General features: G+C 33.0%; 1 protein-coding gene across 2 annotated transcripts; it reads right to left on the bottom strand.

Annotated features, from left to right (window-relative positions):
• Positions 1-10,823: 10,823 nt before the first annotated feature.
• On the bottom strand, positions 10,824-16,609 carry LOC114304933 (common plant regulatory factor 1). 2 transcript variants are annotated; one of them, XM_028250081.2, is made up of 12 exons: positions 16,151-16,609; positions 14,390-14,550; positions 14,174-14,221; positions 13,934-14,029; positions 13,748-13,828; positions 13,033-13,181; positions 12,895-12,943; positions 12,718-12,766; positions 12,051-12,241; positions 11,683-11,760; positions 11,454-11,579; positions 10,824-11,349 (listed from the first exon to the last, which is right to left on the bottom strand). In XM_028250081.2, exons 2-12 carry the CDS (start codon positions 14,447-14,449, stop codon positions 11,167-11,169), a joined length of 1,110 nt encoding a protein of 369 aa, XP_028105882.2. In that variant the 5' UTR covers positions 14,450-14,550; positions 16,151-16,609; the 3' UTR covers positions 10,824-11,166. The 2 variants fall into 2 exon arrangements, with proteins under 2 accessions (XP_028105882.2, XP_082725955.1); XM_082869829.1 differs by having other exon boundaries at positions 14,351-14,550; positions 16,151-16,577.
• Positions 16,610-16,862: the final 253 nt, after the last annotated feature.

The following is a 16,862-nucleotide window of genomic DNA, read 5'->3' as shown; positions in this document are numbered from 1 at the left end:
TTTCAAGTGTAGATATGGAAGCAAGAGTAGTACGAAACGCACACACACGGAAATAGTAGACATCAAATTTGGAATTGAAGTGGCCATCATAATGGCCTAATATTTATAAACAGATCATAATTGCAAAAGTATTGAATCAACTATCAAACCAAAACCCAGAACTAGATTTCAAGGGAACAAACCCAGTTCTTAATTTACAGATTATGAAGATAAAAAATAAAAAAAAACTACAAAACTTGATTTCCCTGAGAAACATAATAAAAATAAAATAAATAAAAAAATCCTTTTTAACATAAATATTGATTCAAATTCTTTTAACATAAATATTGATTCAAGTTCCTTCATTATTTCTGTCATGGAAATTCTTTATATTGAGTTCAAAATTTAGGATCTTTGTAAATATTAACTATCCCAGATCATTAATTCACCATTTCAACACCAGCAAATCATCGAACACCTTCAAAGCATAAAATGGAGGGACATATATTCCAACATTTCATAGGCTTCAATATATATATATATATATACACATATACATATTACAGAAGAGGGGGATGAAGAGAAAAACAGACCTATGCAAAGAGTTGAAGACAAAGGGAGAACGATAAAGGGAGATTTTCGGTGATCGGCGATTCACGGATAAAGAACGACATACGGAGATTTTTGGTGGTCGTCGGTGGTCAACCAAGTCGATGGTCAATAGCAGCACCCACGTTGGTGGTCAGCGGTGGCACCCAGGTCGGCACTCAGCAGCAGCACACAGGCCGCTAGTTTCGCTAGGCCAGGTCGGTGCTCCTCTGCCTCTACTCTTTCTTCTTTTGTTTAAGGGGTTGGGGATTGGGGATTTGAGATCGTGAGTGAGAAACAAAAGGGGGGAAAGAAAGGGGGGAATTAGAAAGAGCGGGAAAACGAAAAAGAAAATGAAGAGGAGAGCTAGGATATACGTCGTCTTATTTATTTTTTATTAAAATAATTTTATTTTATTTTTTTAGCTAATGAAACTTTTTTTTCTTTTTATTTATTTTTAGTCACTAAGGTTGAAAATTTATTTGTTTCATTTTTATTTTAATGAAAAAAAAATTATTATTATTTTTTTATTTGGTAGAAGTAGAGGTAATTTTTGGGGGATTTTTGAAATTGGGAATTTTTGGTTTAAGGGATTGGGGATTGATGATTTGAGATCGTGAGAAACAAAAGGGGGAAAAGAAATTGGGGAATTAGTGAGCTGGAAAATGAAATTTTTTTGGTTAAAATAAATTTATTTTTTTGTAGTTAATGAATTTTTTTTGATTTTTCATTTTTTTTAATTATTAAGGTTGAAAATTTATTTGTTTCATTTTTATTTTAATGAAAAAAAAATATTATTTTTTTATTTTGAAGAAGTAGGGGTAATATTTTAATAAAAAATATTTTTTCGCGGCTCATTTTTTTTTTTTGTTACTAAAAATTATGAACTAATTTTTTGTGGTAGATGAAAGGGAGCGACAGTGAAGGTGGTGGATAAGAGGTGATGGTCGTGGTGGTGGTGGCAGCGGCGGCAGCGGCGAAGGAGATTAGTGGTGAAGTTGTGGTAGTGGTAGAGGAGATGGAGTGGCGATGGTGGATCAGAGGTAATGGTAGTAATAGTGACAGTAGTGGTGGTGGTCATAGTTCTACCCATTGATTTAAGTATGGTGTTTGTTTTAAGCTTTCAAATCATAATTCTACATCCATATTTCAAAACTCAATTCAAAATATAATTATCACTTTTCAAAACTCATAACCAAACACATAATTTAAAGCTCTTTTCAAAACTTAATTCAAATCAATTTTTTAAATATTTTAAAAATATTTTAAAAATATTTTAATTTTGTGAGAGACAGATAAATAAAAGAGATAGAGACAGAGACATAGTGATGAACGAGAGAGAGAGAAAGTGGTTGCTAAAAGTGTATTTTCTTATAGTAGATCGATAAATCAAGAAGGAGCTCGATAAATAGAGAAGATGAGAGAGAGAGAGAGTGAGCAAGGCGAACATAGTGAGGGAGAAATAGACAAACAGATAAGCAGACAGAGAGAGAGAAAGATAAGAGTGATGAGTGAGAGAGAGGCAGGGAGAGAGAGAGAGAGATAGACAAAAAAAGAGATAGAGAGAGAAAGAGATTGAGAGATAAAAAAAGAAAGAGAAACAAGAGATAAGCGAGAGATAGACAAAAAGAAAGAGAAATAGAGCGAAAAGAGATAAGCGAGAGAGAGACACAGAAAAAGAGAGAGACAGAGAGAGAAGAGAGATGAGCGAGAGAAGACAGATGAGAGAGATAGAGAGAAGAGAGATAGGCGAGAGACACAGAGAGAAAATGAGAGAGAGAAACAGACAGATAGAGAAAGAAGAGTGATGAGTGAAAGAGATAAAGAGAAGAGACAGAGATAGAGGCAAAGAGACAGGAAGATGAAAAAATGAATGAAAAGAGAAATGTTATATCAAAAGAGTAAGACGACATCGTTTTTTTAAATTTTTTTTGTGACAAAAAAATACCGTTGAATTTATTCAAACTATTTTGTGACTGTATATATATGATTACTATGCTAGGTTAGAGTTTTCCAAAAACTCTTTTGGGAAAATTATACTTTCTTGTTTTCCGTGTTATATTGTTTTTACTGTATTTTTTTAATATTTTAAGTAATTTTTTTAATTCTTAGACACACCTAACATAAAATACACCTAAAAAGTAAAAAAATTGTAAAAATAAAAATTCACTAAATACCAAAAATACAAAAAAAAAAAATACAATAATTCAATACATTTTTTTTATATTTTTATGTATTTATTAATTTTTAAAATATTTTTTCATAAATTTTTTATTTTTTAGATACACCTAAGTAAGGTGCATCTAAAAAAAATATTTAAAATTTTAAAAATATTCACTAAAAACAAAAAAAAAAAAACACGAAAGTCACTTTTTTGCGACGGCATTTTCTGCCGTCTCAAAAAAACAGAGTATTTGCGACGGCAGAAAATGCCGTCTCAAAAAAGGAGGGTATTTGCGATGGCAGAAAATACCGTTGCAAATACTCTCCTTTTTTGAGAGGGCAAATTATGCCGTCGCAAATACTCTGCTTTTTTTAGACGGCATTTTCTGTCGTCGCAAAAAGTGACTTTTTGAGACGGCAAGTGTGCCGTCGCAAATAGTTCCGTCTTATAAGCCCACTTTTCTTGTAGTGATATTGTTATGCCTTGTATTATGGGGATCCTTTTGGTCCATGATTGCCACTCGAGTGTGTAAGAAAATCATTGATCCGCTAATTCACGATGATCCAAATTAATTCATGCGGTTTGAGAAAGTGAGTAAGTTAAACTGAGTGAGTTATTAATAAAAAAGAATAACAATTTAATTGGCATGCAGTTTAAAATTGTCACCAGCTTAAAAATCTACTCATTCCATCTACACAGGGATGAAACTAAAAGAAGATTATGTGGGGCCATAGTTCTCTGTTTTTGTGAAAAACATAATTTGTCACAGCATTTTAAAAATATTTATCTCATTTTATACATAAAATACATATCTCATTCTTATCCCATCTTGCATTTTTTTATTATTATTTTGTACCAAAAAATCTTTTTCATCGTATTAAAAATTACTTCTATGGTATTTGAATTTTTTTATGTGTATAGATATAATTTAGGGAAAATTGGTCTAAGGTCCCTATCCAACTTTTAGTATGAGGAGAGATCCACAATAATATTTTCTAGTGTCTAAGGTCTCTCAATGTTAGTTTAGTTTATAAAATACCTATTTTACCCTTTTGTATATTATACGTGGTTTTCAATTTTGGAATCCGAAGATTACGTTACTATTTTTATGGAAGATTACTTTGGGATGAACTTGGCGATCGATGGAGATTTCGATGATGCAGATTTCGTGGAAATTTTATAGGAATTTTGTAGTCGTATAGTAGTTGAGTTTCGTTGATCGTGTAGAAGTTGAAGTCGTGTTGAAGCTCAAATTTCCAGTAGAGCTGAATCAGGTAAGTTTAATAATCAGTTTAAGTTTTTTATTTTTCATTTGATTTGTATATATGGACTTTGATTTCAAATAAGTTTTTGTAGTTTATTTTGAATTAGGTTTTTATTTTCAGTTTTGATCAAAGTAATAGAAAAGCCAGCTTAGTGAATTATTTTTGGATTTTTGAAGTTGATTTTTCATTCTTTGTTATTGACAATGGAGTTGATTTTTCATTCTGTGTTACATGTTTATCAATGATAAGTTTTGTTCTTCGTGTTTGGAGACCGGCTCTGTTTTTCTTCACTGTCTTAAGTTTTGTGCTCTGTTTTTTTCATTTATTCTGCACTTTTCATTTTTCTACACTGTGCTTTGTATTCCAGAGAAAATTATATGTTCATATTCCAGAGAAAATTGTATGTTTATATTCCAGAGAAATTCTCTGCATTCTGATTTGAGTCCAATAATGCACAATCACACAGAGAAAATTATAAGCTTGTAGTCCAGTGAAAATCACAGAGAAGCTTATAATTTGATAACTGATCTTCTGTGTGATTTTTGTCTATGATTGTGTTTAATAGTTAGCATTGAATATCTCTGTGATTTTCTCTAGATTCATTAATTCTTCTGTAATTTTGTTTTTGTTATCTTGAAGGTGAATTTAAGTTTGTAAATTTCTCTGGACTTTTATTTGAGTCCAAAGAACATTATAAGGTAGGTATTATAATCCAGAGAAAATTATAATTATTAGAAATTTTTCTAGACTTTTATGTTGTTCTTGTGAAGTATTTTTATATTGAACAAGTTATTTTTGGTATTTTTTGTTTTAGTTTAGATGGACAATGCAGTGTTGTTGCTGTGCAAATATGGGAATGATACTATTATCATTAATGTTTCATGCGAATTGAATTGATGATGCTATGATTTTACTTGCATTGAGTAAGAGACCAGCTGGGAGGCCAAAGAAGAACAAAATTGCTTCTACTGAAGAGTTTAAAAGGGTGATTAAGTGTAGTCGATGTGATAGGATTGATCGCCATAATAAGAGGACATGCAAGGAACCTTTGTTAAATAGTTGAGGATATTACATTTGTTGATTGAATAATACATTTGAGAATTACTTTGTGTATTTTGTTTTGTGAAATGTACTTTTTGGACAGTGCATATATAATACCAATCAAATTCATCCAGAGAAATTTTTTAATAGCAATGAAAATTACTTTTTATGTTGCGTTTTTAGAAACATACTTTGGGAGTGCCTTTATAATACCAATCAAATTGATCCAGAGAAATTTTCCTATAGCAGAGAAATTTGCTATGTGCATTGTGTTTGTTGAAATGTGCATTGCGTTTTGTGAAGTCAAATTCATCCAGTGAAATTTGTCAATAGTAGAGAAATTTGTGAGGTCAAATTCATCCAAAGAAATTTACTATGTGCATTGTGGCAAATTTATCCAGAGAAATTTGCCAGTAACAGAGAAAATTACTTTGTGCACTATGTTTTGTAAGGTCAAATTCATCTAGAGAAATTTGTGAGGTGAAATTCATCCAGAGAAATTTACTATGTGCATTGTGGCAAATTCATCTAGAGAAATTTGCCACTAGCAGAGAAAATTACTTTCTGCACTATGTTTTGTGAGGTCAAATTCATCCAGAGAAATTTGCTAATAGTGTACTGTGTTTTGTGTGCTCAAATTCATCTAGAGAAATTTGCCAATAGCAGAGAAAACTACAATGTGCATTGTGTTTTTTGAATTTGATGATTGTTTCGTACCAACACAGTGCATTACAAATTACATGATCATATAGGCACCCTTTTGGCACGATACGAGTTAAATTTTTCTGTGAAATTCTGGTAACTTCATACAAGAAAAATTTCTTTAGACAATTTTCTTTGCATGGATTGTGTTGATAATCACCACTAAATATGAATTATAAAAAAAAATATTTAACCATTGATAGTTATGAAATTTACATTAGTTAAAACAATATATATACATATATGTCAAAAACATCATTTCTTCAATGTATGAAAAAAAAAATTGAAGGGTCATTCCTTATTACATTATGTACATTGTCTTCATTTCACTAGTATGCTTTCACTATTATACTTTTAGTTCTTCTTTTGATGATATTTCAATTGGTTCTGTCCATGACCGGCCAATTTCAGTCGCAAATCTCTCTATGATTTTCTATCCTCGTGAACCTTACGTCTTGTTTTGACAATGTTGAGCTAATAGGTTCATGATTGCTATATTGTCTCATTATGTAGCAAATGAAGAGGCCACAATCCACACTGCATACAAATTATAGGTATAGTTAGTTTTAAGAAATATTCAAATTAGATTATCTTATTTATAGAGTTTCTGTTTCTTACTTGGTGTTTATGGTGTTTTGCTGCTTTTACGTTTCGTCATTTTTAGACAATGAAAACATAAAGATGTCAACATTAAATCCCAGAGAAATTTACAGACAACAAGAGAAAATGGAACATAACAAACACACACAAAGGAGAAAAGTGATGTGGCCGAAGAAAATTCAAGAATGGAACAAACCAAACATATACCAGAGAAAATTACACATGGCGAGCCAGGAGAAATTACATATATGCCAGAGAAAATTAACAAGGCAAGCTAGAGAAAATATGCATTCCATAATATAAAAATCCCAGAGAAATTTACAGACAACCAAAGAAAATAGAACATGACAGACACACACAAAGGAGAAAAATGATGTGGCCATAGAAAATTCAAGTGTGGAACAAAATAAACATATCAGAGAAAATTATACATGGTAAGCCAGAAAATATTACATATATGCCAAAGAAAATTAAACAAGGTAAACTAGAGAAAATGTCATTCCATAATAAGAAAATGCCAGAGAAATTTATAGACAACCAGAGAAAATTGAACATAACAGACACACACAAATGAGAAAAGTGATGTGGCTAGAGAAAATTCAAGAATGGAACAAAATAAACATACCAGAGAAAATTACACATGGTAAGCTAGAGAAAATTAAACACGTGTGTATTCCATAATATGAAAATGCCAGAGAAATTTACAAACAACTAGAGAAAATGGAACATAACAGAACCACACAAAAGAGAAAAGTGATGTGGCCATAGAAAATTTAAGAATGGAACAAAATAAACATACCAAAGAAAATTGCACATGGCAAGCCAGAGAAAATTACATATATGACAGAGAAAATTAAACATGGCAAGCCAAAAAAAATATGAATTCCAAAATATGAAAATGCCAGAGAAATTTACAGAAAACCAGAGAAAAATATGGAATAACCAGAAACAAATGGGGGAATAAACATGCTAGAGAAAATTCAAAGAAAACACATAGATCAAGCAAATACCAGAGAAATTCAAATGACAGAGAAATTTACAGACAAAATCACACAAACATCTTTAAGAATAAGTGCGAAACTTAGAGAAATAACATTTTTCAAATTCATGTAGGTTTTTATTACGAAATTGAAATCCTAAGTAATGGAAGGCTAGTCAACTGTGTTTCGGAGAAAAACTAGTTGGATTGGAGAAAACTTACCAGAGTGATGATGAAAACCCTAATTTCGAACTGAAATGGCTTGAGATGAAGATGCAATGAGATGAAGATGAACTGAGATGACGATGAACAATGAAAACGGGTCAGAGAAATTTGTGAGGAACGAATTGAAAAGAGTTTTGCAGAAGATAATGAAACCGTAATGGCGATAGTGAAGATGATAGTGAAACCCTAATTCTCATGTTCTCTTACTCATGAAAATGGTTGGATGTTTGGAATGAATTGAGTCGTCGGAATGCAATCGAGTTGAGCATTCTATGTTGATCTGTGAAGGGTATTTTGATCCAAAAAAAAATTAAAAACGCGCCTGTCGTTAGTGAGGGACCTGAGACATCATTCCTATTTTTGGTGTCCTTTATGCGGTAAATTACTCTTATTAGGGACCTTAAAAAAAATTCCCCTATAATTTATATATCATATTGTACATACATGCGTACTTATGTATATAGTGAAAAATTTTATTTGTCTTTTGGCCCCTCCACTAATGAAATCCTGATTCCGTCCCTACATCTACATGTGTACACAAATTTTATCTGGCACCTGCATACACATTCCTCAACCCTAATTCCATTAATCACATGATTACTCATTCCTTATTTTTATTGCATTGTGTAAATTTAAAAAAAAAAAAATTGATTGTTTTATATATTGATTTATGAAAAATATTTTTGAAAGTTGTGTTGGTATTTAAACAAATAATATTTTTTGTTGAAATTGCAAAAAAATTATGATTGTAAGTTCAATGATCTTTTCCTCTATCATGTTTTTTTAACTTATCCAACATGTTCAAACCACTAGTTTAAAATAATCAAAATATTCGCTAACTCTCCAATTTTAAAATTCAACAGGATAAAAAATTCGCAATCCACCCAAGCCAATTTGATTGATGATTAAAATTGATCCAAATCGACCCACGAGCCTAACTGTTATGTTTGGTGTAACTTTGCAAGCTAAAAGTTAATCATTTAGATGCAAAAGTTAAAAGGAAAATTTACAAATCAGTGATTCTCTTAAAATAATGACAGATTCATAGAAAAGTTTATGACTTCAATCATTAAAATGTAAAAAGTTTACAATGCTTTTGTAATTATTTTAGGATAATAAATACTGTTTTGTTATTTCTCCAAGTCAAAAAGTATTTCCTCTTCACTTCTTTAATATTTTTTTTTTTTTTTTTTTTTGCAATTTTTTTTTTTTACTTTTGTTTCATAAACTATAAATAAAATAAAAGTTATAGAGCACCCACATGAGCAGCAACAAACGGCATTATTGGTGCTGTTGTAATGATGTAAGTTAGCAAAATAGTATGGGTGAAAACTATCTTACGCATATGGTTTGGTGCAATGAAAAAGTATCGAATTACAATTTTACATACGACAATGCTACGTAGCTCAAATTTTGTGGCTCAAAAGTGGCTCAAATGGCCAAAACGACGTCGTTTTGAATACAGAACAACATAAAAATGGCCAAAACGACGTCGTTTTGGCCATTTGAGCCACTTTTGAGCCACAAAATTTGAGCTACGAGACATTTTCCTTTTACCTATATGATAAATTGCACTTACTAACCAGCTCAGTATAAAAAAAAAAATCTCAGTATAAAAAAAAAAGATAAATTACACTAAATTTTATTTTAATATTTTTATTTTTAATTATAACAGTTAATTTCCTACACTTTAACTCAAATTACAATTTTACCCTTACATCCATCTATCATTAATAAAATTGACGAAATTCATCATTTAAAACATATATGATATTTTTAATGTTTCATTAACACCTTTATACTTACACAAAAATTTCATTTTATTCCTTACATTTTTACTGAAATTTCACTTTTAATCCTTCCATTTTCAATTTCTCTTAACTTCATTAATGACCAATGAATTAAAAAGTAAAATATATACTTGACATAAAATAATATTTTATGTCAAGTTTTAAAAATATAGGAATACCAAGTATAATTTATCCCAAAAACAATCTTGCACAGTTGGGCTTAATGTCAATAAGAAGGGGAAAAAAAAAATTTCAAAACATTTTTCACACATCTCAAAACACTTTGACATTCTTTTTATCATTTTCACACGTATGAGTGATCTTTTTGCAAGTTTACCGAAGCTAATGACATCCTTATATGAGTCATTAGCATTTTCAGCTAAACATTTTGCTATTATTTGCACCCCACACACTTCTCACTTACCTTGAGAGAAATTTTATTTATATAATATATTATCCCAATAATAATTGTGGTGTTTGTCTTTTCTATTTGAGGCATGGCTTGGGGAGCCAAATCTAGCAAAAAAATCTAGAATCAAATTTCAATATAAACATTGAAATATAAGTTGATTCAAATCAAATTCAATTCAAATTTAATCTAATCAAATTTGACAGAGGTCAGCTATATATGTATATATACTTCAATTTCTTCATTTGGAAATTGGATTTGGATATAAATTGATAAATCTCATAACAATTTTGGTATGGAAACAGCTACGATCACTCAACAAGAAAATATAATGAAACATGACCTAGTTCAAGCAAAATGGAATAACCATTTACAAATTATGATTATTTTAAACATAATTTTAGATGGAATTGAAAAGAAAAAAAAATACATTAAAAAACACCAAAAGGGTAGGCCAAAGAGCAAGGCTGGTCGAGTATTTAAAATGCTGTTGATTTAGTCATGGGTTCAAACCCTAACTCTGCTTCCGCCTCCCCCTTACCTCACTATGTCCTTTTAAGTTTGGAGGCCAAGTGGAGTAAAAAACATTAATGGAAAGGAAGAAGAAAGGAAAGCAAATTGGATAACATATGAGTAGATAAGGATGAAAACAAAAACAATTTGCTTTGAAACGCCGGGGGGGGGGGGGGGGGGGGGGGGGGGGGGGGGTGCTAGATAGGGGCAAAAAGGAAGGTGGGTGGGGGGGAAAACAAAAAAAAAAAAACTTTCTATGAAAAATTGAGCAAAAGAGGTAAGAATAACTCACTTTTCTTTCCCTTCAAAGTGGTGAGAGGAAGAGTTTCACCACCCTTCAAACCCTTTCCCTCTTATTCCTCTTAAAAGCATCCAAAAAAGGGGAAAAAATTTCCCCTTCCAATCTTTTCCTTTCCATACCTATAGGTTTTGTTTAGATCTTGGATTTATTGAAGAAAAGGCAAACAAAAGAAAATGAAATCACTTGTGCATCTTGGATCTTCTAGACTACATTTCCAAAGAAAAATTAAAAAAAAAACACATTTTCAAAGAGATTCAACATCATAAATGGTCCTTAAAAATGCTCAATAATTACACAAACCACAAAAATAGTTCCAGTACACTCCAAATCTAGGGGGGCTTTTTTTAAAATTTTGAGTTACATCAACAAGCAGTGGCCATTCCGGCACTCTGAATCTAATAAAACACAAATCAGTCCTGCCAAGAGAGATCTAAATCACAAGTAAAAATCAGAGTCTTCTGTGTTCTTAATTTCTATTCAGCTATTATATGTTCCTCTGCTAATGTTAGCGGTAATTTTGGGCTTGTAATTACGCCAAAAGTACTCAATTAACTTAAAATTTTTAAATTAAAAAGATGCTTAAGAGTTAACAGCCATACAGTTTCCTTGATCAGCCAGCAGCCACAGCATCTGTCCGGGGACTAGTATCGAGAAGTTGATGGAGCTTTGCACCGGTCTTTGAGTTAGACTCATACATTTCACTCCCTTCGTCGCTTCTCTCAACAGATCCAGAATTGTTGACTCTAGACAACAGGTTCTCGGTTCGTCCTCCTTGTGCATTTTTCAACTTTTCCTGAGTTTAAACCCATATATGAGCACTCCGAAAGGTGAAGAGACAAACAAGGCAATGGTTGGTGATTAATCATAATTAAAAAAGCAAATGAGGTTATATTGTACCATTAACATAGCAGTTTCAAGCTTCAGTTTCTTTGAATTCTCAGTCAGTTGATTAATTTCCGACTTAAGCGACATATTTTCAGTGACAAGGGATTCAACTCTTGTTGCAAGTTCTTCAGCCTCAGCCTGGACCAGGAAAATAACAGGATTAGTCACAATATAAGGACCACTAATTGGTAAAAATCAATGGAAAACAAGTTCAAGTTGCACGTTCCCATATTTACTATACCTGCTTCCTCAATCTGGACCTTCTGGCAGATTCTCGATTAGATTGTTTCCTTCTTTCCCGTTTCAGCTCCCGGTCATTCTGAGTATTAAATTGAAAACACAAAAAATGCAAGTTAGATTCAAGATAATAAACTTTGGGCCAGCATGATGCAATTCCAATTTAAAGCACAGATCACTGGAACAGCACGAAGCCCTCTGGCCCGTTTTAGATCTTTTTGTATCTTCCTGTATTGGTTTTTGGCAAAAATGATTAATCTCAACCAAACATATTCAAATACTCGATAAGCCCAAAGCATATATATGTGATGCAGAAGGAAACAAGTAGAACTAAAGGAATAAAGGAGGAACATATGCAGAATGTCACTGTACCTGCAACAAGGCACCATTTGGACTAGCATTTGCATTTGGAGAATTCCCGAGCTCCAATGCCGTGATAGTTCCCACCATATTTCCTGCAACACTTGGAGAAGGGACAATGACACCCATAACTTTATCAAGAGCACCATTTATTTCACCCACTGGAACTGGACTGCTCTGAGTTTTTGTCTTCCCATCTTCACCTGTTGACAATCGAGCAAACAAACAAATAAATTAATCAAGAAATAAAGTTCCTTAAATAGTTCCCAAAACAGAAACAGTTCCTTTTCTCCTTTTTATTGTTCCCATTGTTGTTCTCAAGTTCTTGTCTTCACAAAGGGTAAAAGAATTGACTAAAAGGCTTCAGGTACAATAAAACAATGTTCTGCGTAATAGGTAATTTTATCCATATATCTAGTATTAGATTTTCAACTATTTGGAAAGAAGATATCTCTACCATCCTTGCACAACGTCAAAGATAAAGCGTACAGCATGAAAAGCATGGTATGCTATACATAATTGATCAATTATTATCCCATTTCTCAGAAGCACTGGAACCAAAAAGACATATCATTTTGTTATGTATCGATAATGTACTACTAAAAGAACCAATCCTAACTGGGAAATAGCAATCAAGGTAAATGTTATTGTTATTAACATAGTGAAAAATGAATCTTACCAATAGATGGTATTTCCTCGCGGCTTCTTTTCCTACCATTTTGACCCGCCTGACAAAAGATGGGAGACCACTAAGACTTATGACACTCTTCACTATAATGCACATGGAAATCAACTAAAACGGTGTAAAAGCACTAGCTGGTGCAAATAGTGCTTAAGCAGAGAGGGTGACTCTTACCCCTCCCGTATTTCCATTACTTCTATCACTAGAACCTTCTGTCTCCTCACTGTTGACATGATCATAAAATTTAAAAGTTAACCTTTTTATGAGAGGTGTAAATAAGGCATATTATAAAATTGTGTTACTGCAACCAACCTCTGAGAGTCAGCTCCTCCCTCAGCACTGTCTGCATTACCATTGCCTATTGACATTGCTAGCCCATCAAACTCTTTCAATTTCTTCACTAAACCTTGATCTGTATTTCCTGATGACTTGGTAGGTGTTTCCATGTTTGGAATGGCAGCCTGCATTGCCACTCAAAATAAGATCCAAAATCCATCCATGTGTGCTTATGCAGTTAGTAAAGACAATAATCCCTCTTCTCTCTCTAAAGTAGTTCTTAATTTCACGACCAAATATAACGACAAGAATAAAAGATCACTGAAAATATAAGTACCAAAGATTTGCTAAAAGAAGATGTAACCCCTAAACCATGTCATTATGACCCATAGAATTATGGAATTGGAAACCAAACACATACCCATTAGAGCTCAATCTGATATTCTAGTTACGGTTGCATTTAATTCATAAGCTAATTACATCATTTTGGGAGATGGTGGTTGTTTAAAACAAGGGCTAAAAGGGGGGCATAATAGTTGATTGAAAGTCACATTTCCAGGCACATGGTTATCGTCATTGTACAATTTACTAGGCTGATGCTTCCAACTTTCAGTACGACACCCACCTACTTCTCAGAAGCAGTGTGGAGGGAATGGAGTACCCCAAGAACTCAACTACGAAACATTCTAAGATTAACCAATTATGATTCTGAGTCATAAAGAAAACCAAAACTAATAGAAAGCAGACTTACAAGAGTAACTCCAGGATGTGCATAAACACCTCCATGCGCATAGATTGCTGCATAAGGCGGCCCGTAAGGTGGCATCATATGCTGGTAAAACAGATAGTTTAATTTAAGTTACAAATTGCCTCAGCATCCTTAGATGACTCGAAGGTAGCTGAAAATTACAAAATGAAACTTTGCATCATATCATACCTGTGGTGGTCCCCACATATAAGGGTGAGGAGCATGACCAGATGCAACGGCTGAGTTAAAATATGGTGGTACAGCAACTCTGGCGCCATAATATGCCTAAAGGTGCAACAAACTATCTTGGATCACTACTTCAATATAGACTTGAGAAAATGATTACTTCAATTTTTGTTTTCGATACATATGTTTAAGCAATTAATTTTACAGATATAGATAAATAAGAGTATACATAGAGTGAAAAACCTGCATGGCTGCCCAATCAGGATAGACATGAATGTTGTTGGCCTGATCCTGTCAATACAAAAGGAAGGGCCAATAACATCAAGTGGACGTAACAGAAAATGACAATACCGTATACTCAAAATACATATGACGCTTCTTCACAATTTTTTTCTCAAATTAAATGACAAATGTTCTCACCCAACAGAGTCAGGAGGTCCCAAATAGTTATTAGCTTACCAATGGAGGTGAAGATGGTTTCACAGGCTTAGAAGGCTTTGTCTCTTCACTATTTCCCATGGTCCAAGCACCAAACTGGTATTCTTGAATGATTCAGAGATGACACAAGAAAATCCTTTTGACAGCCACCACTTCCGTTTTTTGACAGAACAGTCAGTCGGCTGCGTAAGCATATCCATGTCAATTGTCATTTAGATAAATGTTTCAAGATATAACAGTACTCTCATAAATAAATAAATAAATAAAAATAATTCAAGCTGAAAATGTCAGATAGAGATAAGAATACAGGGATTAACTCATCCTTAATACAATTTCATGAATTTAAGTCCATTTAGTGCCTAGGAACCCAAACGTTCAGTGAGTTTCTCTTATTACTATCTTTGCAAACATGGCTAAACCAAATCAAACGACAGGAGTGCAGCTGCAAAGATCCACTAAAAAGTATAATATTGGTGATCAGGCCGGCCCAACAAGCTTTGTTTCTATGCATGGAGAGAGAGACAAAAGAAAAGCCAGCATTTGAAACCAACTTGAATTTAGTGGCAGAAACTGTGGAAATAATTTCTAAATACGTTCGGAGTCAAGTATAGAGTGGTCTCCTGGCCAAAAACCAGAAAAAAAATATGCTACTTTACCTGAACTATCATTCGCCAAAATTTCGATTGTCTCCATTGAAGCTTAATAAATCCTTAATAAAAAGTGAAATCATCTTAATACTTGAATACTCTATACTACTAATAACAACCACAACAAAAGAAATCCTACTCCTAAAACTACTTTTCTGTCCTGCGACAGTCATTTTTTACCCTGGGGATAGAACAAAACCAATTTATTAAAGAAATAAGGAGACCCCAAAGTATATTAAGTGTTCTCCCAATCAAAACTAAACATGGGTAATTACCAAAAAATGAATCTAGATAATACTTTCAGATGCACAGTGTTTAACCGAAAATTAAAAGTTACAGAGCCGCAGATACAACCGTTTATCAATCGGAAATCATGCTCAAGAAAGATATCAACAGGTAACACAACTACCAAGTATCACTGATTTGATTTGCTTTAATATGTGGCAGATCTTCTAAGTTACACAGATCTTTACAAGTTATATAACAAGATTCAAATATAGACACAGAACAAGTCATTTATACTATTTCCAGCTCCAATTCAAATATTAATTATTCAAAAGAAAGAGAGAGAGAGAGAGAGAGAGAGAGAGAGAGAGAGTGGAAAGATATGAAAGGAGGGGGACATTGTTGTCTTTCCCCATCCCCACCCAATATCAAGAACATAAGTTACATAACTGATCATTATGAGTATCATATCAATCCAAGATAACCTAGGAGGTAAATGACCAAACTATCCTCAAAGGTTCACTTTTCGTTCAAACAGATGCAAAGTGAAAATTTCTCAATTATACAATTCTACTTTTTGTGATTTCTAAACTTACAATCGACCGCTTCAATGTACTCGAAAACGATTCTCTAAGCCGAAACAGTTTGAATTTTCCACGATCTCCCCTCCCCCCCCCCCCCCCTCTCTCTCTCTCTAAAGTCCTAAACTTGATAACAGTATTCCATGAAACACAAACAATGTTTCAATCAAATCATTAAAAATAGAAACTCAAATTCAAATTCTATAGCAGAAACAAACACAAATTCGAGAGATCAACACAAGTTTCATCTCCAAATATCGAAATTTCACAGAGCAAATCCACTACTCCAATACTATAATTCAAAAAATCAAACTTCAAATTCAACATACCTTCAATTCTCGAACCACCACCAACCTCTGGCAGCGACGAAAAACTTCAAAAAAACTCAGAACCAAAAAAAAAAAAAAAAAAAGTAAAAACCGAAGAGCTCCGACTATCTCCAATGGTGGAAAGGAAAAATAGAAATTGGTTGATTTACTGAGGCCCAAACCCTAGCTTCTCTACTACTGCATTATCTGTCTCTACTTTCTCTCTCTAGAAAACGCAGAGCAAGGGAAGAGTTTTTAGCTTTTGCAGAAGATAGAGAGAGATGGCGGGGGTGAAGGAGGAGGAGAGAGAAAGGCAAGATCCACGTCACGATACACGTGTTCGTATAGAGACGAGAGTATGCGTACAAGTGTACACCCTGGGTTGTGTGTTGTACATACGACTTGGGCCTATCGTGGTTGTTGAGTTGGTCGTCCATCGATACTCAGCGTTTCTGCAATTTTTATTTTTTTATTTAGATTAAATTATACTGACACCCTCCAAATTTTATTGAAGTAACATTGACACCCCTTCATTAGGTCCATGTTGGTTGATTACCGAAATTTTACTTTTGCCCTTGTTAAAAGCATGCTCCATATTTAATTTTCTCGTGCATTCAATAACACCTCCAACTATCGTTTTTATCTTAACTATTTATCATCCACTTCTATAACATCAAATGATAATACCTTATTTATTTCTATATACTTAAGTCATTGTATCTCTTTTCACTAT

The sequence above is a fragment of the Camellia sinensis genome, chromosome 5, assembly GCF_055761805.1.
Source record: "Camellia sinensis isolate YWXY chromosome 5, ASM5576180v1, whole genome shotgun sequence".
Taxonomy (NCBI): Eukaryota; Viridiplantae; Streptophyta; class Magnoliopsida; order Ericales; family Theaceae; genus Camellia; species Camellia sinensis.
This window is presented reverse-complemented; position numbering and strand designations above follow the sequence as displayed.

Bases quoted from the DNA above. Each gene is read 5' to 3' on its own strand.
- LOC114304933 (XM_028250081.2), bottom strand. From the start codon at position 14,449: ATGGGAAATAGTGAAGAGACAAAGCCTTCTAAGCCTGTGAAACCATCT. The intron at 13,182-13,747 runs GTAAGTCTGCTT...GTGGCAATGCAG, and splicing joins CACATCCTGGAGTTACTCTT to GCTGCCATTCCAAACATGGA. The intron at 12,242-12,717 runs GTAAGATTCATT...GATTGTCAACAG, and splicing joins CGAGGAAATACCATCTATTG to GTGAAGATGGGAAGACAAAA.